General features: G+C 42.9%; 1 protein-coding gene across 5 annotated transcripts; it reads left to right on the forward strand.

Annotated features, from left to right (window-relative positions):
* Window positions 1-1017: 1017 nt before the first annotated feature.
* On the forward strand, window positions 1018-23879 carry NEU3 (neuraminidase 3). Of its 5 annotated transcripts, none has more exons than XM_033204696.1 (4): window positions 1018-1100; window positions 1309-1528; window positions 6935-7146; window positions 18810-23879. In XM_033204696.1, exons 2-4 carry the CDS (start codon window positions 1435-1437, stop codon window positions 19887-19889), a joined length of 1386 nt encoding a protein of 461 aa, XP_033060587.1. In that variant the 5' UTR covers window positions 1018-1100; window positions 1309-1434; the 3' UTR covers window positions 19890-23879. The 5 variants fall into 5 exon arrangements, with proteins under 5 accessions (XP_033060587.1, XP_033060591.1, XP_033060588.1 ...); XM_033204697.1 differs by having other exon boundaries at window positions 1030-1100; window positions 1401-1528; XM_033204700.1 differs by lacking the exon at window positions 1309-1528 and having other exon boundaries at window positions 1028-1100.
* The last annotated feature ends 3051 nt before the right edge of the window (window positions 23880-26930 follow it).

The following is a 26930-nucleotide window of genomic DNA, read 5'->3' on the forward strand; positions in this document are numbered from 1 at the left end:
CTTGTTCTTTTTGATGTTCTAATTTTTCCATATTTGGCCAGTGGAATTACCTTCAAATTGACTCTTCTTTTGACATGTCCTGAAATAGTCTTTTATGGCTTTCTTGCTTTCTGTTAAGACAAGATGTTCTAGGCTAATCTTATAAATTTTCTTCCCTGCACCTAAAATCAGCCATTTTTTCCATGGAATCCTAGTTCCTTTGGGGACAAAATAGTAGTTTAAGACCCATTATTTGAGCTTATTACGATTGAGTTGGCCTCTGGTTCTAGGCCTTTTTTTTTTTTTTTTTTTTTAGAAAAATACCGCAGGTTGTATTGAGGTTGGCTCCTATGTTCTTTCAAAGAACCCTCATCATTTTGTGAGTTCTTTCTTTATGGCACCACGACGTTCCAGACTCATCTTGTATGTTCCCTGTCTCAGCACAGGATTTTTTTTTTTTTTAATGAGAAAAAATATCACAAATTCAAATTTACGGAAGCTTTACATTTTTATGTCCTCTAAGTTAGCAGTCTGTCTTTCCTTTTATTGGTGTTTGTAAAATTTCTTCTTTTCAAAATTTTTGTATTTTAGAGACAGGGTCTCTCTCTGTCACCAAGCCTGGAGTGCAGTGGTGCAGTCACAGCTCACCACAGCCTCCAACTCCTGGGCTGAAGGCATCCTCCCACGTAGGCCTTCCAAAGCGCTGAGATTGCAGGCATGAGCCACCAGGCCCAGCCTATTTCCTTTATGTTATACTTAGTCCCAGATAAAAAATGACCTTAGATCAGTCCTTTCCTCTTTGGTTGGGGAGAGAAGGGCTTAAATTCAGGTACTATGAAACAGAAGAATGGACTCAGTGCTATGTGAAAAATCTGTGTATGTAAATGTGTGTATATACACACATAAATTATACATATGAATACATTTTCATTTTCATATTTTGCAAGGAGGATAGCCAATGCTCTGGACCTCCTTTTTGTAGGGTACCCTCTGAGGCCTGGAACCTTTGCTCAACTCTCAGGCTGTCCGGGGAAGTTTTAGGCGGTGATACCGAGCTACAGACCAATATAAGAGCTCGAGGCTGTGGGACTGAAGAGAGGAAGCGGCCGTTGGGAACTGAGGTAGGCCCAGGGCTTAAGCCGAGCTGGCGAGGGTAGAGGTGGTGCTGGTCCCGTGCAGTGGTGGGTACCGGGCTGCGGGCTGGAGGGAGGGGCAGCGTCGAGGGGGCGGGACGGGGCGGGCTCGCGGAGGAGGCCAACGGTTGGCCCCAACCGCCACTGACTACAGCCTGCGTCCGCCTCTTTCGTTGCCATTACCTCTTTCCGGCAGTCGACCCGCTCTTCGCTTCTCGGGGTTTGTCTCCGTGTCCTCCGTCTCTGCTGTTTCTTCCTCTCTATCCTCCTCTGTCTCCGTCTCCCCAGCCTTGGGGCCGGTGCCTCTCCCAGGCTTCGGCGAATGAGACCTGGGAACTTGCCCCCGCGCCCCATGGAAGAACCCCCGGCGTCCAGCTCTGCACCGACAGAGACGGAGGAGCCGGGGTCCAGTGCAGGTGAGCGGGGTTGGGAGACAGGAGAGCTCCCCGAGGAGGACTCAACTGTGGGGACAGGTTGAGCAAGACCATCTGCGCTTGGGAAATCCAGCCTTGGATCATTGAGACAGAGCCACCCTGTCCGCTAGGATCTGACCTGGCCGGAGTATTCTTGGCTAGTCCTATTTTTATTTTTCTCACTGAAGCCTAACTTAAACCTCAGAATTATCACTGCAGAGATGAAAAGGGACTGAGACTGGAAAACCCCTTCTTACCAGAGGTCTCTGGTCGGCAGAAAGATCCCTGAGCTTCAGTTTCAACTTAGGAGACCTGGGTCTTGGTCCAGATTTTACTGTGGAGCGGCATTCAGTAAGCTTTGCCCCCATCCTGTGCCTGAGTTTTCCCATCTATACCATGAGGTGGTTTATACTACAGATCTTCAAAGGTCTGGCACGTGATAGGTGTTCCTTAAATATTACTTGTTAGGAGTGAATAAATAAGATAGGGAGGCCTCCTTCTGGGATTCACTGGAGGCTCATTGGGTTAGTTGGAGGCTGTGGAATTACATTATTATAGCCTGAGAAGTAGGCGGTATTATCTCCATTTTATAAGGGAGGAAACTGAAGCTCAGAAGTAAAGTGACTTGCTAGTAAGTGTCAAAGATAAGTCAGACTTCAGAGTCCATGCTAGGCTATACTCTCTCCCAGTAAGAAAGCGGGGAGGACTTGATGGGAAAGTGATTATATCAAGCAGCAATTAATCATTTGAATTCTCTGCCTAAATGAACCCCAGAGCAGGACCATATCTGATTCTTTTCTCTCCCCAGTTTCCAGCACCTGATTTGTGTGAAATAGTTTGGGTGGCAATGCCAGAATCACCATCTATGTTACTTCTGTCATCAACACGATCAGTATAATTACAAAAATTAATGGCTGTAATTGTTATAGTGATAATAAAGCATAAGTGAAATTGTGAAGACATCAAAATTTATAATTAAAGACACCTATTAAAACAGGACTTTAAAATTTATAAAGCACTTTTGAGTGGTTCTTCATATTGATCTGCTTAGGTAGGTATTATTATCCATAGTTTATAAGCAAGGAATCCAAGATCTAGAGATTAAGTAACCATCAAAACGTCATGCAGCAAGAAATGGAGCTGAGACATGAATCCAGCCCATCTGACAAGTTGTGCTTCTCCTTTGGTGATTTCCCTATTTCCTCTCCTTTTCCTTTTTTTTTTTTTTTTTTTTTTTTTTTTTGAGACAGAGTCTTGCTGTGTTGCCCAAGCTGGAGTGCAGTGATGCAATCTCAGCTCACTGCAACCTCCACCTCCTGGTTTCAAGTGATTCTCCTGCCTCAGCCTCCTGAATAGCTGGGATTACAGGTGGATGCTACCATGCCCAGCCAATTTTTTTTTTTTTTGTATTTTTAGTAGAGACGAGGTGTCACCATATTGGCCAGGGTGGTCTCGAACCCCTGACCTCAAGTGATCTGCCCACCTCAGCCTCCCAAAGTGCTGGGATTACAGGCATGAGCCACCGTACCCAGCCTCTTCCTTTCCTCTTCTGAGCCCTATCCTGCTCCATGCCTATCCATTCTTTTTATCACCTGGAGAATTCCTGTTTAAATTTAACTAATAGTCACATGTTGTCTGATGATAGTAGTGTTGGTTTAACTTCTAATTAAAGTGTTAAGAGTTTAAAGTATGTTCTCTTTCAGCAATAAAGAGGGATTTAAATGTTTTTAAGAAAGGGAGTTGTAATTGTTATTGTCATTGTTATCCACAGGATTCAAGGAATAAAACTAGAATATACATTAGTTGGTAGTTTAAAAATAATAACTGTCGTATATTGCACTCATACTATGTCACAGGCCTTGTAGTAGCCACTGTAGTTAAGCATTTTATTTCTATCACCTACTCTACTGAATTGTATGGGGGAGGATCCTGAAGCATAGAGAAGTTAAGTAACATGCCCAAGGTCACATAGTCCTGGCCTGGTCCAAATCCTATGTTCTTAACCATTACCCCAGCCTGGCTCAGAGGCAGATTATTTGCTTAGAACAAAGCCTGACCCTCTCAGGGAGGAGAGCCTGAATTGAGGGGAGAGAAGTGTGCTCTAGTATTGGATGAGAAGATGGTCTCCCCTTGCCTATCTTTTGATTCTGCTGTTGAGAGCCTGGGATTGAAATGAAGGGAGGCTTTTCTTCTGGACTCAGCAAGGCCACTCCCACAGTTCCCCTCATGATACTGAGCCATAGTTCTTTTCCCTTCTTTAAGTTAGGAACAAGTGACTAAGTATTCATATGCTATTGATAAAAGTTTGTCTTGATTGACACTAGGAGGCTGTAACCAAAAGCAGTGCAACTTTGCCCTGTAGTTCATTGTCCTGAAAGCTTCCTGGAAGATTGGTCTAAAATCATCATGCCATTCTTCTGTCAAGAACTCTTGAGTGGTCTCCCATCTATGGAATAAACACCTTAATAAAGTATCTAAGCCTCCCAGGATCTGGACTGTACTGACCCCTTCAGTCCCACCTCTGCCCCATCCCTTGCACTCCACCTTACTGTAGTCATACTAAACTACTGAGAGGCCCCACAACTCTCTGTGTTTTCTGTCACCTATAGGCTTTTCACATCCTTGTCCTCTGCCCTTCTCCTTTTCACCCTCAGTTGGCGAACCTATAGGTTGTTTTCTGTCACCTATACGCTTTTCACATCCTCATCCTCTACCCTTCTTCTTTTCACCCTCAGTTGGCTAACCCACTATTCATTCTTTAAGATCTGGCTCACTCATTCATTCAGTCATTCAATAAAAATTTGTTGAGTACCTATTATGTACTAGGCATAGTTCTAGGTGTCAAGGTGGAGCAATAAGAAAACAGACATACCCTTGCCCTTTCTGGAGCTTCCATTTTGTGGTATGTATTAAACAAATGTAACATAGGAGACATCAAAATGTGGTAAGTGGTGTGGAGAATAGAACAAGGAAAGAAGATAGGCTGGGGCAAAGAAGTTGACAGAGAAACCTTACTGATTGGATGATGTTTGAGCAGAGCTGAAGAAGTTGAGAGAGTGTTATGTGACTATCTGAAACGAATGTTCCAGGCAGAGCCTGTGACTATATGAGGCAGGAGCTCTTTTGGCTCAATAATTCTCTCCAAAAATCCTTCTCTGGTGCCTTGATCTGGACAGATGCCACTTTTATGCTTTTCTACTTCCTATTGTGTTTACCTCTAAAGTAGCACTTATTACATCGTGTTTTAATTGTCCATGTGTATGTCTGTTTCCCTCACTTGGATTGGGTTTCTTGAGAGCAGGAACCTCTGATCCTTTTCTATCTTCTCAGCATCTATTTCAGAGCCTGACATGGAGGAGACACCTAGAAATATTTATTGAATAAATCGTTCTTACAGCCTGATAATATTTACGAATGATTTGTAAAATTGGGTTTGGATGACAGTTGATTTGAGGAAAAAGTAATTCTAAGGCTGCTTTTTGTCTGTCTGGCTTGATTCCCCTTTTGGGCCTCTGAGGAGTGGAACAACTGGTTTTCTTTAAGAAGAATACTTGGAGACTCCATTGTGAGCATTATGGCAGGGTAGCCAAACTGTAAAATGGGGAGTAAAATGTAACAAAGGCAGCCGGGCATGGTGTCTCACACCTGTAGTACCAGCGCTTTGGGAGGCCGAGGTGGGTGGACCACCTGAGGTCAGGAATTTGAGACCAGCCTGGCCAACATGGTGAAACCCGTCTCTGCTAAAAATACAAAAAATTAGCTGGGCGTGGTGGCAGGTGCTTGCAGTCCCAGCTACTCGGGAGGCTGAGGCAGGAGAATTGTTTGAACCCAGGAGGTGGAGGTTGCAGTGAGCCGAGCTCACGCCATTGCACTCAAGCCTGGGCAACAAGAGCAAAACTCCATCTCAAAAGAAAAAAAAAACAAAGCCCTTTATAGCTGAATTTGTGAGAAAGTAAGAGAAATCTCCAGGGACTAAGAAACCAAACGTGAACTGAAAACCAGAGTGATTAGCTCCTTAATCTGCCCTCAGCTGTACTGGATGTCTCACCTAGAAACTTGGACTTTAATAGGCCTGTTGTTATACCAAATGAAGCTATAGGTCCGCATGGGTTAGACTCTAGTGGGTTTTTGTTGTTGTTTTGTTTTGTTTTTGAGACGGAATCTTGCTTTGTTGCCCAGGCTGGAGTACAGTGATGCAATCTCAGCTCACTGCAACCATTCTCCTGCCTCAGCCTCCTGAGTAGCTGGGACTACAAGTACCCGCCACCATGCCCAGCTAATTCTTTTGTATTTTCAGTAGAGACAGGGTTTCACCATGTTAGCCAGGATGGTCTCCATCTCCTGACCTCGTGATCTGCCCACGTCGGCCTCCCAAAGTGCTGGGATTACAGGCGTGAGCCACCACGCCCGGCCTGGTTAGACTCTAGTTTTTGACAGAGGATGGCATGTGAAATCCTCACGTGAAACTAGTCCCTTGAAAATCTGCACCCTCTGTAGGGTGTATACCTTCTGATAGGGTGGACTAGTATCTTAATTCATTTTCTGTTGCTTATAACAGAATATCTGAAACTGGATAACTTAAAAAAAATTTCTTACAGTTATGGAGTCTGAGAAATCCAAGGTCCAGAGGCCACATCTGGTGAGGGCTTTCTTGCTAGTGGGGACTCTGCAGAGTCTGGAGGCAGCACAGGACATCACATGGCAAGGGAGCTGACTATGCTAGCTCAGATCTCTGGTTTTCCTCTTATAAAGCCCCTAATGCAACTCCCTTGATAACCCATTCATCCATTCATTCATTCATGAGGACAGAGCCCTTATAACCCAGTCACCTCTTAGAGGCCCCACCTCTCAACACTGCCATATTGGGGATTAAGTTTCAACATGAGTTTTGGAGGGGACATATCATACCAAATCTACTAGGAAAAAAAAAATTCTCCCTACTGTCACAGAGAGAAGACAAAGAAGATTGCCTTTTATCCTAGGCTTTTGTACAGAAAAAAAAGTTTTCCCAGAAAATTCTTAACCACAGCCATTCACTCGTACAGATACCCAAATGGCCTAGAAACTCCAAGTCAAGAATTGACATTAAAAACCACCTCAGGCTGGTAATACCCCTGGATGCTTGGCAAAAACAAATGCAAAACCGCTCTGCTCCAAGATACATACTTGACACAGGCCACACAGAATTCCCACAGGGTCTGGAGTTAATGAAATTCTCATTTGTTAAATAAGAATGTATACTGCTTGCTTTATACTATTGAGAGCATATGTTACTCTTGTATAAATAAACATTTGAATATGTATCTGTGCCTCCCCTTTGCTCTCCAGAAGTGAAATGATGAAGCAGAATTTATATGCAGGCCAGCATTTGGGTATGGACACACATTGAGCTGCCTTCTATCCTTGCAGAGGTCATGGAAGAAGTGACAACATGCTCCTTCAACAGCCCTCTGTTCCGGCAGGAAGATGACAGAGGGATTACCTACCGGATCCCAGCCCTGCTCTACATACCCCCCACCCACACCTTCCTGGCCTTTGCAGAGAAGCGTTCCACGAGCAGGGATGAGGATGCTCTCCACCTGGTGCTGAGGCGAGGGTTGAGGATTGGGCACTTGGTACAGGTGACTCTTCATCCCAGATCTGAGTCTGGGCCTCAGTTTCTCTTCACAAAGCTCAGAGCTCTTCAGGATCTGTGCCTCTTCTCATCAGTACAGGAAAGCCATGTGGGGAGCAGAGGCAGAAAAAACAGCAAAAACAATGGCTCTCACTGAGTGCTTATTGTGTTCCAGGGGCACATTGGGTCCTCACAACCACTCTGTTTCGTAGGTACTGTTTTCAGTCATATTTTACAGACAAGGAAACTGAGAGAGAGGTTGCCATTTGCTCAAGGTTATACAGCTATAATAAAGCAGTAGAAGCTGGCTTCAAACTCAGTTGCTGACTCCAGAAACCTCCACAGTTATTTAGATTCACTAACGTACGATGTGCCTTTCATTTATATTCCATTTAATCCTCATAAATCACCCAGGGAAGTAAGCATTGGTAGTCCAGTTTTGCTGATGGTGGATCCTGGTGCTCCAAGAGGTAAGTAACTTGCTCAGGACCACATTTAGCAGATGATGGGGGGATACCAGTAATAACCACACTTCTACCACTAAATGCTGTATGTGAGGTATAATTTATTGTCTCCACTTTGCAGGAGGTAACCAGTTCTGAGAATTAAGCTCATTTGCTTTGGTCACACATCTAATAAGTGGGAGAACTGGAGTTGGAGCCCTTCCTCTTCAGTAGAACATTTTGACTGTATTTTTAGTGAGGAAAGAAAGGTTGCTATTCTTTGGCCTGGAAGCTACGGGGTTATTTCAGACCCCAAATAGGCATACGTCAGAGATACTGTGGATTTGGTTCCAGACCACCACAATAAAGTGACTGTCACAATAAAACAAGACACATAAATTTTTTGGTTTCCCGGTACATATAAAAGTTATGTTTATACTATACTGTAATCTATTAAGTGTGTAGTAGCATTATGTCTAAAAAAAAGTACACACCTTAAAATATTGCTGAAAAGTGCTAATGATTATTTGAACCTTTGGCTAGTCAGTCTTTTTGCTGGAGTAGGTCTTGCCCTGATGTTGGTGGTTGGTGGCTGCTGACTTATCAGGGTGTGGTTGCTGAAGACTTAGTGTATTATTACTATTGTTGTTGTTATTATTATTATTGAAGCATTTCTTACTTACATAGATAATTTCTTTTTTTTTTTGAGACGGAGTCTCGCTCTGTCGCCCAGGCTGGAGTGCAGTGGCCGGATCTCAGCTCACTGCAAGCTCCGCTTCCCGGGTTTACGCCATTCTCCTGCCTCAGCCTCCCGAGTAGCTGGGACCATAGGCGCCCGCCACCTCGCCCGGCTAGTTTTTTTTGTATTTTTTAGTAGAGACGGGGTTTCACCGTGTTAGCCAGGATGGTCTCGATCTCCTGACCTCGTGATCCGCCTGTCTCGGCCTCCCAAAGTGCTGGGATTACAGGCTTGAGCCACCGCGCCCGGCCGATAATTTCTTAAAATAAGACAATGGGCTAGGCACAGTGGCTCATACCTATAATCCCAGAACTTTGGGAGGCCAAAGTGGGAGGATTGCTTGAGCTCAGGAGTTCAAGACTGGCCTGGGCAACATAGCAAGACCTTGTCTCTAATAAAAATAAAAAACATTAGGTGGGTGTAGTGGTACACACCTGTAGTCCACAGCTACTTGGGAGGCTGAGGGGGAGGATTGCTTGAGCCCAGAAGTTCAGGGCTCCAGTAAGCTGCGATTGTGCCACTGGGGGACAGAGCAATACCCTGTCTACCCCCAACAAGAAATAAGACAACAGTGAAGTTTGCTGAAACAGTTGACTCTTCCTTTCACAAAAGATTTTTCTGTAGCATGCAATGCTACAGAATTTGATCGCATTTTTCCCATAGTAGAACTCATAAATGAATCCTCTCAAACCCTGCTGCTGCTTTATCAACTAAGTTGATGTAATATTTTAAATCCTTTGTTGTCATTTTGACAGTGTTTACAGCATCTTCACCAGAAGTAGATCCCATCTCAAAAAACTACTTTCTTTGCTCATCTGTAAGAAGCAAGACATTTGTTCAAGTTTTATCATGAGATTGCAGCAATTTAGTCACATCTTCAGGCTCCACTTCTAATTCTCTTGCTATCCACCATATCTGCAGTTACTTCCTCTACTGAAGTCTTGAAGCCCTCAAAGTCATCCATGAGTTGTGGGAATCAACTTCTCAATGTCTCTTAATGTTGATATTATGACCTCCCATGAATCATGAATGTTCTGAATGGCATCTAGACTAGTGAAATTTTTCCAGAAGGTTTTCAGTTTACTTTGACCAGATTCATCAGAACAATCGCTATCTATGGCAACTATAGTCTTGTGAAATGTATTTCTTAAGTAATGAAACTTGGAATTTGAAATGACTCCTTGATCTGTGGGCTACAGAATGGATGTGGTATTAGTGGCTGTGAAAACAACATTAATCTCCTCATACATCTCCATCAGAGCTCTTGGATGACAAGGTACATTGTCAATGACCAGTAATAGTTGGAAAGGAATCTTTTTTCCTGAGGAGTAGGTCTCAACAGGGGCCTGTAAACAGAAGTGCTTCATCCAGGCTTTTTTTATTGTAGAGCACTGGCGGAGTAGATTTAGGATAATTCTTAAGAGCCCTAGGATTTTCTGAGTGATAAATGAGCATTGACCTCAACTTAAAGTCACCAGCCTGTCTTTTGAAGATTTGAAGCCAGACATTGACTTCTCTCTAGCCATGAAAGTCCTAGATGGCATCTTTCAGTAGAAGGCTGTTTTTTTTTTTTTTTTTTTTTTTTTTTTTGAGACGGAGTCTCGCTCTGTCGCCCAGGCTGGAGTGCAGTGGCCGGATCTCAGCTCACTGCAAGCTCCGCCTCCCGGGTTTACGCCATTCTCCCGCCTCAGCCTCCCGAGTAGCTGGGACTACAGGCGCCCGCCACCTCGCCTGGCTAGTTTTTTGTATTTTTTTTAGTAGAGACGGGGTTTCACCATGTTAGCCAGGATGGTCTCGATCTCCTGACCTCGTGATCCGCCCGTCTCGGCCTCCCAAAGTGCTGGGATTACAGGCTTGAGCCACCGCGCCCGGCCAGAAGGCTGTTTTGTCTACAGGGAAATCTGTTGTTTGGTGTAGCCACCTTTGTCAGTTACCTTAGCTAGATCTTCTGGATAACTTTCTGTAGCTTCTCCCATCAGCACTTGCTGCTTCACCTTGCCCTTTTATGTTATGGAGACAGCTTCTTGCCTTAAACCTCATGAACCATCCTCTGCTACTTTCCAGCTTTTCTTGTGCAGCTTTCATACCTCTCTCAGCCTTCGCAGAATTGAAGAGAGTTAGGCTTTGCCCTGGATTAGGCTTTGTCTTAAGGGAGTGCTGTGGCTGGTCTGATCTTTTATCCAGACCTCTAAAACTTTCTCCCTATCAGCAATACGACTGTTTTGCTTTTTTATCATTCCTGTATTCACTGGAGTAGCACTTTTAATTTCCTTCAAGAGCTTTTCAGCCTGGTGCAGTGTCTCATGCCTGTAATCCCAGCACTTTGGGAAGCCAAGGTAGGCAGATCACAAGGTCAGGAGTTTGAGACCAGCCTGACCAACATGCTGAAACCCCATCTTTACTAAAAATACAAAAATAAAAATAAAAAATTAACCAGGCGTGGTGGTGCATGCCTATAATCCCAGCTAGTCAGGAGGCTGAGGCAGGAGAATAGCTTGAACCCAGGAGGCGGAGGTTGCGGTGAGCAGAGATCGAGCCACTGCAATCCAGCCTGGACAACAGAGGGAGACTCTGTTTCAAAAAAAAAAAAAAAGAATTTTTTCTTTGCATTTACAACTTGGCTGTTTGGCACAAGAGGCCTAACTTTCAGCCTGTCTTGGCTTTCAACATGCCTTCCTCCTAAGTTTAATCATTTCTAGCTTTGATTTAAAGTGAAAGATGGGGGACTCTTCCTTTTACTTGAACACTTAGAGGCCATTATAGGGTTACTAGTTGGCCTAATTTCAATCTTGTTGTGTTTCAGGATATAGGCTGAAGGAGAGGGAGAGAGATGAGAGAACGGTTGGTGGAGCAGTCAGAACACATATAGCATTTATCAAGTTCACCATGTAATATGGGCACAGTTGTCATACTCCAAAACAATTACAGTAATAACATTAAAGATCACTGATGAAAGATCACCATAACAGATATAATAATAGTGACAATGTTTGAGATATTGTGAGAATTAACTGAAACATGACAAAGACATGAAGTGAGCACATGCTCACTTCAGGGTTGCCACAAACCTTCAGTTTATAAAGACAATATCTGAGAAATGCAGTAGAGCAAAGTGCAATAAATCACATATACCTGTATTTCTTATTGTTGCTTTCCTCTCTTCCAGGGCTAGCTTAAGTGAGACAAATGAGACAGTGGTTTTGAGAGTCTTTTGTAAAAAAAATATATAGCCGTGTCATCTCTCTATATCTATATAGTAGGCACTTTAATACTCCTAACCTACCCTGCTTTTTTACCTATAGATGCCTCAAATCTGACCATTAAATCTTCATATCCATAGCAGATAACCTTCTGCTGTTAAAGTACACAGTGCAAATGCTATTCTGCTTGAACATGGGCCTTGCCATCAATCCCTGTCTTTGCTTTTGATGACATTGGCTCACATTTCTCTTGGTGAAGTTTTTTATTTTGTGGGATTTTCGGTTCCTGCTCTTTCACCTTATCTTGTCATGAGTCTTTCTCATGGCCTCCCAGGACCAGACTTCTGCGTGTATAACTAGCCTCCACAGAGGCCCAGCCCTACAGCCCAGTAGAACTTGGGATTCTAGCTCTTTCCTTTCTTCTAGGGCAAGCATTGCCTGTGGTCATCGGTCATGTTGCACTGTTTTTGATCAAGACAGTAGGCTGTTAAGCATTTTTTTAAAATACTATTTTTTTAGATACAACTTCTATGTTGCCTAGGCTGGTCTTGAACTCCTGGCTCAAACAATTTTCCTGTCTCAGCCTCCCGAGTAGCTAGGACTACAGGTGCACACCACTGTGCCCAGCCTTTTAAGTTTTAACTATCTGTCTGTCTGTCTGTCTAGAGATAAGCCCTCTCTGTGTTGCCCAGGCAGGAGTGCAGTGGCTATTCATAGGCGTGATCATTGCATGCTACAGCCTCAAACTCCTGGCCTCAAGCAATCTTCTTGCCTAAGCCTCCTGAGTAGCCGCAACTACAGACAGGTGCCACTGAGCCAAGCAAGCATTTTTTATCAGACCACAACTGTTACATAACTCCATTACTCAGTAGTCATACACATTCACAGACATGTCCCCTTTAATTCATTCTCTCTTTATTTCATTCTCTGATTTATCTAATTGTAGAATCTTGAAGTTAGAAGAATCATGAGCCCAACTTCTTTCCCAGTATAGAAATCTGTATTCTATTGGTAGTTACTAAAATCTTAGTGGTTAAGAGTGTGGCTTTGGAGTCAGTCAAGACCTATCATTTATTGGCTTTGTGACCTTGGAGACTTGACTCTTCTCTGTTTCATCATCTGCAACATATAGGTAATAATAGATACCACATAGTAAGAACTAAACATTTGTCATTTTCCATTAAGGGTCTCCTTGCACAACTCTTCAAATGAGCACCTGATTGCTGTGGCAGCTGTTTTTTGTGTGTGAATGAGATGATCTCTACTTCTCTGTACCCATTGGTTTGTTCTGCCTTCTGGGGCAGTCAATCTATACAAAATGTAGATACAATCTCTTTTTCAGAGAACTACTCTCTGAAGTACCTGAAAGCTGCATTCATGCCCTCTGAGTATTCTGTTTTCTGGGCTAAACAACTTCAGTTATTTCTGTAACTTCTTAGGGCATAGTCCTGATTTGGTTTCTGGTCCCTTGAAAAGTATGATTACTGTCCTTGGGATCCAGTCTGAGATGGCAGTGTCCTTTTTTAAAGTAGGATACTCGGAACTGAACTTGGGACTCTAAGGGTAGAACAACCAGCTCAGCAATGAGGTGAGCTATCCTATCTTGTATTCCCTTTAATGCAATTGAAGGTAAAATAGCACTTTCTTGGTAGCTACATAGCACAATTAACTATGTAGATTGTGTAGACTGTGTAGACTATGTAGAGTAGATGGTCAGCCAAAACCTCCAAGTCTTTTTCACATTTGTTGTTCTCTTTTTTAAAAAAAAAAATTAATTGTAGTAAAATATATCTAACATAAATTTTACCATCCTAACCATTTTTAAATGGATAGTTCATTAGTGCCAGGTATATTCAAATTGTGCAACCAATCTTCAGAACTTTTGATTTTTCTTTTTTTTTTTTTTTTGAGACGGAGTCTCGCTCTGTCACCCAGGCTGGAGTGTAGTGGCCGGATCCTGGCTCACTGCAAGCTCTGCCTCCCGGGTTCACGCCGTTCTCCTGCCTCAGCCTCCCAAGTAGCTGGGACTACAGGTGCCCGCCACCTCGCCCGGCTAGTTTTTTGTATTTTTTAGTAGAGCCAGGGTTTCACCATGTTAGCCAGGATGGTCTCGATCTCCTGACCTTGTGATCCGCCCGTCTCGGCCTCCCAAAGTGCTGGGATTACAGGCTTGAGCCACCGCGCCCGGCTGAACTTTTGATTTTTCAAAACTGAAAGTCTAAAGTCTACACCCATTAAACAGCTCCCCATTTCTCCCTCCTCAGTCCCTGGCAACCACTAATCTACTTTCTGTTTCTATAATTTTGACTACTTTGGATATCTCATATAAGTGGAATTGTATAGTGTTTGTCTTTTTGTGATGGCTTATTTCACTTATGTAATGTCCTCAAGTTTCATCCATGTTGTAGCATGTATCAGAATTTCCTTCCTATTTAAGGCTGAATAATATATCATTGTATGTATATACCACATTTTGTTTATTCATTTTTTTTTTTTTTTTTTTTTGAGGCAGGGTCTCACTTTGTTGCCCAGGCTGGAGTGCAGTGGCGTGATCATGGTTCTGCAACCTCGAACTCCTGGGCTCAAGCAATCCTCAGCCTCCTGAGTAGCTGGGACTTCAAGTGTATGCCACCATACCCAGCTAATTTATCTTATTTTTGTAGAAATCGGGGTTTCTATATGTTGCACGGGCTCCCTTCATCTCCTGAGGGATACTTTGGTTGCTTTTCCCTGTTGGGTATTGTGAATAACATTGCTATGAATAAGGGTGTGAAAATATCTCTTTGAGACCTTGCTTTTAAATCTTTTGGATGTAAACACAGAAGTGGAATTGCTGGATCATTTGATAATTTTGTATGTAATGAGAAACTGTCATGCCATTTTCCATAGTGGCTACACCATTTTATATTCCTACCAACAGTACACAATGGTTCTAGTTTTCCACATCCTCACCAACATTTGTTATTTTCTGGTGTATGTGTGTGGTAGCTGTCCAAATAGGTGTGAGGGGGATACCTCATTGTGGTTTTTAGTTGCATTTCCCCATTAATTAGTGATGCTGAACATGTTTTCATATGCTTGTTGACCATTACATTTGTTCTTGTTTTACGTTTTCTTTTTTTTTTTTTTTGAGATGGAGTCTTACTCCATCACCCAGGCTGGAGTGCAGTGGTGTGATCTTGGCTCACTGCAACTTCTGCCTCCTGGATTAAAGCGATTCTCCTGCCACAGCCTCCCAAGTAGCTGGGACTACAAGCGTGTGCCACCATGCCTGGCTCATTTTCTTGTGTGTATTTTTAGTAGAGACAGGGTTTCACCATGTTGACCAGCCTGGTCTCGAACTCTTGACCTCAAGTGATCCACCCACCTTGGCCTCCCAAAGTATTGGAATTACAGGCATAAGCCACAGCACCTGGCCTACATTTGTTCTTTAATCAGTTTTCCCCATGCACATTTTTAAACCACAACCTGTTTTACCTCTGTCAAGCCTCAGCTTGTTTTATATGTCCCATTGCTCCAGCTAGTTGAGATCATCTTAGATTCCAAGGCTTTCATGCTTTGTTTACTCTTTCTTCCACCTTCATGTCAACTATATATATGTTAGATATATCTGGCTCAAATTATTTTCTCCTCTCAACCACTAAGGATGACTAAACTTCTGACTTCCCAAAAACTAGACTGCTTAATAAGTAAGCTGACTTGATCACTTATCTCTGGCATGTTTAGTGTGCTTAGGGTACTCTGGTATAGAATGGGCTGTCCCAGAGATCTTGAATTCCCTTTTGAACTAGCGTAGTTCAAGGACGGAATGGTTTTTTATCCAGAAGACTGCGAGGGGTCTCTTCTATGGAATGGGAGTTAGCACTAGATAACCCTTATGGTCCATTATGGCTTAGTTTTCTTTTTTGTTTTTGAAACAGGGTCTTGCTCTGTTACCTAGGGGGGAGTGCAGTGATTGATCATAGCTCACTGCTGCCTCAAACTCCTGGGCTTAATTGATTTTCCTGCCTCAGCCTCCCAAGTAGATAGGACTTCAGGTACTTACCACCAGGCCCAGATAATGTAAAAAAAAAAAAAAAAAAAAAAAATGCTTTGTAGAGATAAGGAGCCACTGTGTTGCCCAAGTTGATCTCAAACTCCTGGCCTCAGGCATATGGCTCTGAGAGTCTATGATCTGAGCCTGCTTGATCTGTTTTGTCCATTTATACAGAAATTAATTTTTTAAATTTATTTTTTGTTTTAGGTAGTTAATACATTTCATGTGGCTGAAAAATAAAAATAGTATAAAAAGATATGTTTCTCATTTCCATTCCCCTATCTCTTATAGGCAATCACTATTGTTTCTTGTTATCTTTTCAGTGCTGCTTCATACAGAAGCAAAGCAAAACAAGTATGTACTCTTAATTGCCCTTTTAAAAACTTTTAAAAATGTGAAGTGATAACATATGCAGAAAACATAAAACATAAATGTGAAATGCACAAAACATAAGTGTCAGCTCAGTGAGTTATGACAAAGCCAAAACTTGTGGACTCATCATATATAGAACTAATAGTCCAAGAAATAGAATGTTGTCAGCATCTGAGAAGTTTCTCTTATGGCCCCGCCCTTCTTCCCAAAGGAGAAGTTAATTATATTAAGTTGATTTATAGCCCTAGAGTTTAGTTTTGCTTTTTTTAATCTATGTAGTCTTTTGGTCTGGCTTTTTTTGTTCAGTATTCTTGAGATTTATCCGAATTGTTGTGTGTAACCCTAATTTGTTTTTCATTGTTACATAATATTCTATCAGATGAACATACCACAATTAAGTGATCCATTTTACTGTTGTTGGATACTTGGGTTAGTTATTATAAGTATAGACTATACTGCTATGAATATTCTTATACATGTTTTTGGTACTGCAGGCATACATTTTGTTGGGTATGTAGCTAGGAGTGGAATCACTGGTTCATGTGGTATGTGTACCTTCTACCTCAGTAGATAATGTCAGCCAGTTTTCTCAAGTGATGGTTTTAAGGGCTGTTCTGCCTCAGTTCCATCCTTATTCCTTGGATTTGGCCCTTTAAGGTTCCATCTCAAATTACATGACAGTTTACCAGGCCTTCAAGTTTTGTCCTCCTACTCCATAAGGTTGTCAAATGACTTGCTCAGCTTCTCAGCCTTTCAGTTACTTCTTTGAGAATTAGTAGGATGCCCTAAGGGGAAAAGGGACCAGCCAACCTCTCTGAATGAACTTAGCGTGTAATTCTTCATTCTCATGTTTGTTCTCTGCTCTCTGGTGCTTTCAGATATTTTGTTTTTTTTTTTTAATGTTTTATCTATTTTTTCAAGTTCTCAGTGGAAGGATTGGTTCAATTATTTAGTTTGCTGTAACCAGAAGTCCCTTTCCTCCATGTTTCTGATGCAAAAAGTAGCATCCTACATATACTATTGTGTATTTTGCTTTCTTTGTTTAAGAATATATTATGAAAATCAGGCCAGGCGCGGTGGCTCACACCTGTAATCCCAGCATTTTGGGAGGCCGAGGCAGGTGGATCACCTGAGGTCAGGAGTTTCAGACCAGCCTGGCCAACATGTCAAAACCTCGTCTCTACTAAAAATAGAAAAATTAGCTGGACGTGATGGTGCAAGCCTGTAATCCCAGATACTCAGAAGGTTGAGGCATAAGAACCGCTTGAACCTGGGAGGCAGAGATTGCAGTGAGCTGAGATTGCACCACTGCACTGCAGCCTGGTTGACAGAAAGAGAGACTCCATCTCAAAAAAAAAAAAAAAAAAATTATGGAAATCTTTCCATATCACTATACATGGAAAAAAGGTTTTACCCCATGTATTGCATGTTCATTTCACCCATCCTCTATTGATGAATATTTGAGTTGTTTGTAGTATTCTGCTACTTCAAGTAATGCTGCATTTGAATAATCTTATACATACTTAATTTGATGAGCAGATGTATCTTAGGATGATTTCCCAGAATTGGGCATGATGGGAAAGGATAAATGTTATTTGTAATTTTGATATATGTCCTACATACAGGTTGAACTATTTGCACTTCAATCCATATATGAAAGTGCCAGTTTCTTGACATTTGCCAACACAGTATTGTCAAACTTTATGATTTTGCTAATTTAACAGATGTAAAATGTTATATCAATTTAGTTATTTTGTTTTATTTTTATTTTTAGAGATGGGATTTTGCCATGTTGCCCAGACTGATCTCGAACTCCTGGGCTCAAGCTGTCCTAACGTGCTGGGATTACAGCATAAGCCACTGTGCCTGGCCATTGTCAGTTTAGTCTTAATTTGCATTTCTCTCTTATGAGTGAAGCTGAACTTTTTTTTCTCTTTCTGTAAGTTGTCTGATCTTGCTGTTTGCCCATTTCTGTTGGGTTCCTGGAAATTGTCTTACCAATTTCTACTATTGTTTTGAAAATATGTTAGGGAGATTAGATCTTTCTTTCTTTATTTGCAATATGTCTGATTAGGCATTATCTCATTGTATCCTTATAATAACTCCTTTGTGAGGATGTTATTAAACTTTCCATTTAACTGATGAAGAAATTGAGGTAGAGTAAAATTAAGCAACTTGCCCATAGTCACAAAATAAGTGATGAAAACATGGTTTGAACTAGGTGTCTCTGAATCTATGCTTGAGCTTTCAACAAAAGTTATGAATTGCCTTCCCAGTGTAGTACTGGAAGGAAAAAAATTTGTCTTAAATTTCCCTTTATTTGCCTAAAATTTCCCTATTTGTCTGCCTTACTTTTCTTCTCTTCCTTTTTTTTCTTTCCTTTCCTTTTCTTTCCTTTTCTTTTTTTTCTTTCTTTCTTTGTAAAAATATTTAGCTCCTATTATGTACCAGGTGCTGGAGAATCAATATTAGTAACTAATAGTATAAGCCCTCAGAAGGCTCATAGTCTAGAAAAGGAAGACAGTCACAAAAAGTTACAATGTTATACAATAAATTTATTAGGGGAGGAGAGTGAGTTTCATGGAAGGCTTTATAAAGGAGGTGACTTTTGAGTTGGGTATGGAGGATGATTTGGAAATCTAGATGAAATGAGGAAGAGCATTCCAGACAGAGGAGACAGCTTGTACAACATTTAGCATTGTCTCTTTCCAGCTTTGTAAGTTATCCTGTAATATTTGAGAATTTAGTGAGTAATTAGGCCTTCATGATTTTATAGATTTCAATATCATTTCTTATTTATGAAAAATACTGATACTTTTAATGAGCTTCACGTTTTCCTATTAGTATCTCACTCCTACTTTTTCCCTTCTCCTTGTCTAGTGGGGGCCCCTGCAGCCACTGATGGAAGCCACACTACCTGGGCATCGGACCATGAACCCCTGTCCTGTATGGGAACGGAAGAGTGGTTGTGTGTTCCTGTTCTTCATCTGTGTGCAGGGCCATGTCACAGAGCGTCAACAGATTGTGTCAGGCAGGAATGCTGCCCGCCTTTGCTTCATCTGCAGTCAGGATGCTGGATGTTCATGGAGTGAGGTGAGGGACTTGACTGAGGAGGTCATTGGCTCAGAGCTGAAGCACTGGGCCACATTTGCTGTGGGCCCAGGTCATGGCATCCAGCTGCAGTCAGGAAGACTCATCATCCCTGCGTATACCTACTACATCCCTTCCTGGTTCTTTTGCTTCCAGCTACCATGTAAAACCAGGCCTCATTCTCTGATGATCTATAGTGATGACCTAGGGGTCACATGGCACCATGGGAGACTCATTAGGCCTATGGTTACAGTAGAATGCGAAGTGGCAGAGGTGACTGGGAGGGCTGGCCACCCTGTGCTATATTGCAGTGCCCGGACACCAAACAGGTGCCGGGCAGAGGCTCTCAGCACTGACCATGGTGAAGGCTTTCAGAGGCTGGCCCTGAGTCAACAGCTCTGTGAGCCCCCACATGGTTGCCAAGGGAGTGTGGTAAGTTTCCGGCCCCTGGAGATCCCGCATAGGTGCCAGGACTCTAATAGCAAAGATGTACCCACCATTCAGCAGAGCTCTCCAGGCAGTTCACGGAGGCTGGAGGAGGAAGCTACAACACCGTCAGAATCATGGCTCTTGTACTCACACCCAACCAGTAGGAAACGGAGGGTTGACCTAGGTATCTATCTCAACCAGACCCCCTTGGAGGCTGCCTGCTGGTCCCGCCCCTGGATCTTGCACTGTGGGCCCTGTGGCTACTCTGATCTGGCTGCTCTGGAGGAGGAGGGCTTGTTTGGGTGTTTGTTTGAATGTGGGACCAAGCGAGAGTGTGAGCAGATTGCCTTCCGCCTGTTTACAGACCGGGAGATCCTGAGCCACCTGCAGGGGGACTGCACCAGCCCTGGTAGGAACCCGAGCCAATTCAAAAGCAATTAATTGGCTTAGGACCCAATTTCCATAGATGCAAATGGCAGTTACAGCCAGGTTAACAGAAGCTACTGAAGTCTACAGAGAATCAAAAAACTTAATATTCTGTTCCCTACCTTTTTTCACTTCTCCCCCTCCAAAGAGCAAAATGAAAATGTTGCCTTAGCTACTGCAGTGGAAAAAGCACTGAACTAGGAGTTGGAAGACCAGGATGTGGTTCTGGCTCTGCCACTGGCTTGCTTTTGGACCTTGGATGTGTCACCTGAACTCTCTGGACCTCAGGTTTCCATCTGTAAAATGAGAGTATTGGTTCTAAGATGTCTCATCTTCTCATCCCTAGGAGAAGCATAGTGCCTGCATCCTTCATGGTCAGTAAGTCCTGGCTGTATAGAAGACTCTGATGTCAAAACGGAAATCAGAGGACTTATCTTTTCACATGACTTACCCCTCATCCAAGTGTGAGGTTACAGGCAGGTGTCGTGGCAGGAAGGAAGACTAGATCTATATGATTTGTTCCATTTTTAATAACAAAAATATCCACACCCTTCTAATAATGGTCAGAGCTCTGTAGACGCTCTATCCTAGAGGAATTAAGCAAAACAGAAGAATCATGAAGTCTCCTACCTTCTATAGCTTTGTAGTCTGCTTACCTTCTCTTCCTCATCCAGAAACATCATTTTCTAGGGAGGACAATGAGAATCTCAATGCCAGTAGTACTGGATAATAGTGTGTATCTTCTGGTGGCATTACCCTGATGGATGGGCTTAAGTTCACTTATTAGGATGTTCCCGATGGGAAAAGGACATGGATTAGGACTTTAAAACACTGGACAGAATTTCCCACAGTCTCTGCTTTCAAGGAGTTCACCAGTTTACGGGGCTAGAAGAGGGAGAAAATTCAAGAAAATAAATGTAGCTGGTGGGAGAGTTTGTAGATGTTGGGCTATATGTTGGGGTGATGGTAGCTCCTGATGTAATTTTCTTAGTTGCATCTTCAGTGTGCCTGGAGTCGTCTGTCCAAGGCTTGTCCAGGCTTCTCGGTTTGTTTTTGTTTTGTTTTGTTTTTTCTCAGGATATTGTCCTGGCCCAGCTACTCCTTTACCTGTGAGAAGATCTTTACCATTAGGAAGATCTCTGGACCCCCAAATCTCAGAATCAGGCCTATTTGTATAGGCCCATGGAAATCACTACTTGTGAAATAGGGATGCTGAACTTAGTCCATGCTGAGTCTCTTAGATGATACCATGTTGGTTGTTCCTATCTTAGATTGTTTCTCCCATAGCCTGTTCTTGCAACAGAAATTCTATCATGAGAGGTTTATTTTTTTGTACCTATTTTAGGAGGCTAATGCTTAAACTGGTATCAGCTAAATATATTTGGTGTTGTATGATGACCACAGAGAACAAGTCTTAGTCATGAAATATAGCCTAGGAGCTAGGGGCTACTGTTGCACTAGCTGGGTAGAGAGAGTCCTACAGGATGAAATCCCCTTAGCCTCTCCTACCTTTGCCAAGGTAATCTTCCCAATACACAATTATTTATTCACTCATGTATACATTTATCTAAATATTTCTTAGGTGCCTAATACAAGGTACTTTCTACTGCCATTCCTTGGCTCTAAATCATTTGTGGTTCCCTATTGCCTATTATAATGTAAAGATGTTTACATTTAGCCTGACATGTAGGACCTTCCAGCTGTTGGGTGAAATAATGCGCACTTGACTTCCTTATATGAGGCCCAGTGTCAGGGAAAACCTCTGTCAAGTTGACAGGTGGAGGGTAGTGGTGTTCTAGGGATGGGCAGGATTGGTGCAGGGAGGAATTGGGGAAGGGGAGAGGATTAAAAGGGCAGCCCCCTCCTAAGTGGTAGAAACTCCTTGTTAAGCAAAGCTTTCCTAAACACTATACTGCAAGTGGATAGGAATAGGGAGGATGGCCAAGTCCTACAACCAGGGCTAAAGGATGAAAAGAATGAGAATATCAACTTCTTTAGTACTACTCAAGAAGGGAGTCAAGGCAGGGACCTTGGTCCTGTGCCATTGTGACCCAGAGATGTCTAATACCAGTACTCATAAGAGGTCCATCTCTAAATTGCCCTCCTCTTACTTCTTCCCCCTACCTCATGTTTTTTCTCTTTAATGACTAGCATCGAAACTCTTTAATTGGGGCAGGCCTATGTGCTTATCTCAGGAATAGTAAGAAAAGGGGATTGGGAACAGGGGAAATCCAGAATAAGGACTTGAGAGAGGAACAGAGTGGGTGATGGCAGCTGTGAAGAAAAAGAACAGATCAGAAGAGTCCTGGCACCTTAGGAAGAAAAAGTGTCACAGACACGAGGCCTAGGCTGGAGAGATGATGTAGGTGGTAGCTGCTGTGAAGAAGAAATGACAACAGGCTGGAGCTGTTCCCTGAAACCTGTGGAAAGGAAGAGAGACCTGCACAGGCTGGCACTTAGCTTGTGGAGAAGGTCCTAACCCAACACTGCAACTTTAAGCTGGCTTAACTTGTCCAAGTTCCAGATGACCAACAAAGACAGCTATAGACACTCCAACTCTGTGCCCATTACCCAACCTGGGCGCTATTCCATGATACTGGTACCCTAAGTGAACCCATTTCAGCCACTCAGATTGACAGGGTGGAAAAGACAGGGCAGGTGGTAGCAGCTGTGAAGAAAAGAGGAAAACAGACGGGTGGCCTGTCTATAGGCATATAGAGAGGACTACATAGGCCTCGGTCCTTTACCCTCAGGAGCCCCCTTCCTGTTCCTTGGACTCTTAGAATGGATCCTTCCAGCACACATGGCCCAACACTGAGAGTGCAGGAAGCATGGGTAGGGGCCTCCTGCTGCTGGTATATACCCAGGCCAGCCTCCTGTCGACACAGCCTACTGGCTGTGTTCATGTTTTTACTATTCACCTCAGGCCATTGTCTGGGTACTTAATTTGGACTTGTTTCCGCTGGTCACCAGTCTCCCCTCAGATATTCACAGGACATCAAGCAGCTTCAGCCATGGGTAAGAGGTTTTTCACCCTGCCTGTTGGGTAGCCCAAAGGACCCACAAAGGTCAACCTGAGGCTGCACAGCCTCCTCCCCAGGGCAGTAGAAATTGATAATCTCACAGATTAGGCTTCTCACTCTTCTTGAGTAGGCCATAATCCACCTCTTCAGTAGGCCACGCATCCGTCTCTGCGGTGCCAGAATTCACAGTCTGGGCCTCCCTTTGGTCCTTACCGTAGGCTGCCATGTATTATTGTCTATGTTGTGCCCTCTAGGCCTCTGCTAGGCTGTGAACTCCTTGACTGACTCTTCACTGTGTCCTTTTTACCTTGAATCATAGTGGCTTATCTAAAAGTATAAGCTTTTTTTCTATCATATTCTGAATTCCCTGAAGGTAAGGACTATGTCTGATTCCTCTCTTTGTCCTCAGCACCCAGCATAGGGCCTGAAACAGAGTAGCCAGCAGTAAAGATACACTGAATGAATGAGTCAACGATCCTTGGCCTCTGGAGCTAATTGAGAAGGCCAGGGGGACTTCCGCTGTAGGGAGAAGGATGTTGCATCCCTTTGTAGATTGTGTAGCATTCAAAACCTGCTGAACACTCACCTTCAATGTATATTCTCTGTTCTGGCCTGCTTCCAGGTCAGTTATACACTTCCTGGGATGGGCCTTTCTCTGTCTTAAGCTTGGTTGTCCCTGCCTTTCCCAAGGATCACAGCCCAAAAGGTGCAGTGGGGAAAATTTATGGCCTATTCGAGAAGAGTGGGCAGCCTAATCAAGCCAAGCCTTGATTTGGGGTTCTCATTTCACTGGTATTTTCCCTTTGTCCCCAGTTGAATTTTCTATAGTTACAACTTTTCCAGGCTTCTAAGGGAGTTGCTGAGGTTCGATGTGTTCTATGTCTTGGCTTTGTGATACTGAGCGCCAGAAATACTCTGTACTATAAAAACTACCATCATTCTTTGAAACAACAAAGAGGAATAAAGAACTTAATTCTGGTGACTATTGTTTCTTTTTTCTTAAACTGTAAGATGATTATTATACTAATATCTAGTTTGAGGCAATTTCTTGGTTTCTCATAAGAACTTTTACTCTCAGAAACTTTACTAATGATAATCCTTTGCACTTTTACACATTGTTATTTGAACATAATTACCTATTAAGGGAAGCAGAGCAGGGATTACAATGCCTGGTTACGGAGCACAATATCATACACTAGCTTTTAAGAGGAGGAGCCAGAAGTACAGAGTCACCACTGACACCAATACTGGTGCTTGCCACTGCGTATCTTAACCTTTTTTCAAAACACCTTGAGATTTTTCCCAACTTGTAGCTGAAGGGGCCACAAATATTTATTACTAGCCAAATCAAGTGGAGTGATAGCTTTAACTTAACTGCTAATTTTTACTTAAAGACTTTGTTTGTTCCATTGAGATGTTTAAGGCACTACTGAATTTGGCGAAATGTTTCAGCATAACTCCTTAAGCTCTGTTAGTAGATCAGTCTGCTCTCTTAATTTCACTATTGGAAAGCTTTCAGGCTGGGCATGGTGGTTCATACCTGCAATCCCAGCACTTTTGGAAAGCTGAATCACAGAAAAACATCTTTGGCTGGTGGAGAATGCCTGTGTCAGTAGAAAACTAAAAGAAAGGAGCCAGGCAGAAACTGATATGGGTTGAGAGGCGGCAAGAGTCCTGATGATAGCCAGTAGGGTCCTTCACTGTTGTGGGAACCAGTGACCTACCAGCGTTTATTTCTTAAGCTAGCTTGAATTATATATACATATATAGTTTTCAACCGAAAGAATTTAAGTACCCATCCTCAGAAAACTTGATTAATTGGTACCTAAACCTGTTAGTCACTACCTGGAACTGAAATGTAAGCCATGAGGAGTTAACTTTTTTTTTTTTTCCTTAGTTTGCATGCACTCTCTTGCCTATGTCGCCTCAAGAAGCCTTGATAGAATCCCCACTTGCTCATTGCCTGGCTTGGGTGTTAAAGCTACCTTGATCTCCTCTCTGGTTACATTGTATGTAGTTTGTAATCCATCTTCATCCTCTTTGCTTATAAGTGCCTTTTTGAGGGGTGGCTTTGAGACTGCTTTATCAATATCATGATCTGGCAGTGTTGACAAAGATTCCTTGGTTGATTGATAGTCCCTGGATGACGTGTCCAGTTTCCATCTGCATGCATTTACAGCCATGCAGAGGTTTGGGGACTTAGCGGGTGATAATTCCTCACATCCTTGTAGCCTAAATACTTTGAGGAAAGGAAATCGTTCCTCACCATGTTCCTCAATCAGGCGTCTTCCAACCCTCAGGAACCTCATGATGTCATGACCTACTCCAGGCAACAAAGCTGCATGGTTGAAACCTTCCTCAGTGAACCTATGCATTATCACATATGATGTCATTTCAGAAAATGTGGCAATGAGTTTAAATTGGCTTATAAAGGCACACGGGGTCATCCTTAGGCTTGGGTCAGCATCAAGTTTAAAACAAAAGTATGTGATTTTGATGTCAAGGCCTTTGCATGCTAACCATGATGCAGCCTCTTTAAAGTCAAGCACAGGATCTAGATCAACTGACAGAGACACCTCCAGACCTGACGGCAGATAGTAGAGCATTAAACCTTTTGGTGATTTGTTGCTTTGGATCGCCACTCAGCTTGCACACAATGTAATACATCAGAAGACAGCTTTAGCGACTTTGCACTTGTGTTGAAGTTGCTCATTTTGTTCCAGTCAGCCATGAACCATGGAGCATTTTGACCCTCTTTTCCCGTGATTGATCTGTCTGGAGTAGTGAATTCTTTAAGCTCTGGAACGAGGGTATAAAGTTGATCAAAAGTACCAATGAACATTGTGATAGCAACTGACACAGTACCTCCCAAAGTGAAAGTTTGCTCTTGGAATTGAAGCAAGAGCCATGCAACAGGCAGCATACACATCTTAAGTGGTAGGCAACACAATCACAGGTTGATCAACTTCGCTAAGTTCTAGTGGTGTGTTTGCAGGTTCCAATCACTATGAGCTTTAAAGGCTTTGTTAACCTGTTGGTGATGTCGCATGAAGATTGTCCAAGAAATTACTTTAAATACTAAAGTTTAATGAACAGTATTACCTACCAGTACACTACCAGGAGAGACATTGGGCTAGAACAGAGAGAGAACTGGACTAGGAGGGGCCAGGAGTTCAAGGTCCTTGTCCTAGAGCTTGTCAGTAACCTGATGGATGACTTTGTGCAAGTCACTGGCCCTCCTGGGAACCAGTTGATTCGGCTCTATCATGAGCACAACCCTTGCCCAGCCCCTTCACCAGAGAGTGCTGTAGATCTGATGAGCTAGTGAATCCTCAGAAGAGTTTAGCAAACAGTGAAGTGTTGTGTCAATAGGAAGAAGATAAATTGCCATCCTCCCTTTGATCTCCATTATCCTTCAGCATTGGCAAGGTTTGACAGTTGGATGCTAAAAATGAGAGTGATGCAGAAAGAGGGGAGGAAGGCAGGGCTCACTGAGGAGGGCACTCCAAGGTGGATGGCCATCATGCCTTGCCTCAGTCCATCCTTAGCAACTGAAGGCCTGATGATTTTCACCAACCTTCTGACTGTGCCCCAGACCTTTTGCTCCCCTGCTATGAGGAACAACCCAGCCTGGGTATGGAAGAGGGAAATCTCAGCCCCAAGTAGTTGGGAAGGGACTTGGTCTAAGTGGTCTCTGACCTCTGTGCCTACCATAAGGCCAGGCATATTACAGTATAGGAAGAAGAGTTCAAGGGGAGTAACATTTGTAAACTGCCTACTATGTACTTTGGGTTATACATTCTCTCAATTCAACAAGCCTATTTAGAGCTAGAAAAGCTGAGATTCAGCAAGGTTACACAATATGTTCCAATGTCACACAACCAGTAAGTGTGACAAAAACCTCTGTTTTTGTCATACAGCAAAGAAGAGGCAGAACTGGGGGGCAGTGCTTACCTTGCAAGTTGATATGAGGCAGAGATAGTGCCTGTTAAGTCCTTGGAACATGGTGGACATTCAGCAGCTGGTAAGAGAC

The sequence above is a fragment of the Trachypithecus francoisi genome, unplaced genomic scaffold, assembly GCF_009764315.1.
Source record: "Trachypithecus francoisi isolate TF-2019V2 unplaced genomic scaffold, Tfra_2.0 Lachesis_group8, whole genome shotgun sequence".
Lineage (NCBI taxonomy): Eukaryota > Metazoa > Chordata > Mammalia > Primates > Cercopithecidae > Trachypithecus > Trachypithecus francoisi.

Coding starts and splice junctions, on each gene's coding strand:
- NEU3 (XM_033204696.1), top strand. CDS start 1,435: ATGAGACCTGGGAACTTGCCCCCGCGCCCCATGGAAGAACCCCCGGCG. Junction 1,529..6,934: donor GGAGCCGGGGTCCAGTGCAG/GTGAGCGGGGTT, acceptor CTATCCTTGCAG/AGGTCATGGAAGAAGTGACA. Junction 7,147..18,809: donor GGATTGGGCACTTGGTACAG/GTGACTCTTCAT, acceptor CTCCTTGTCTAG/TGGGGGCCCCTGCAGCCACT.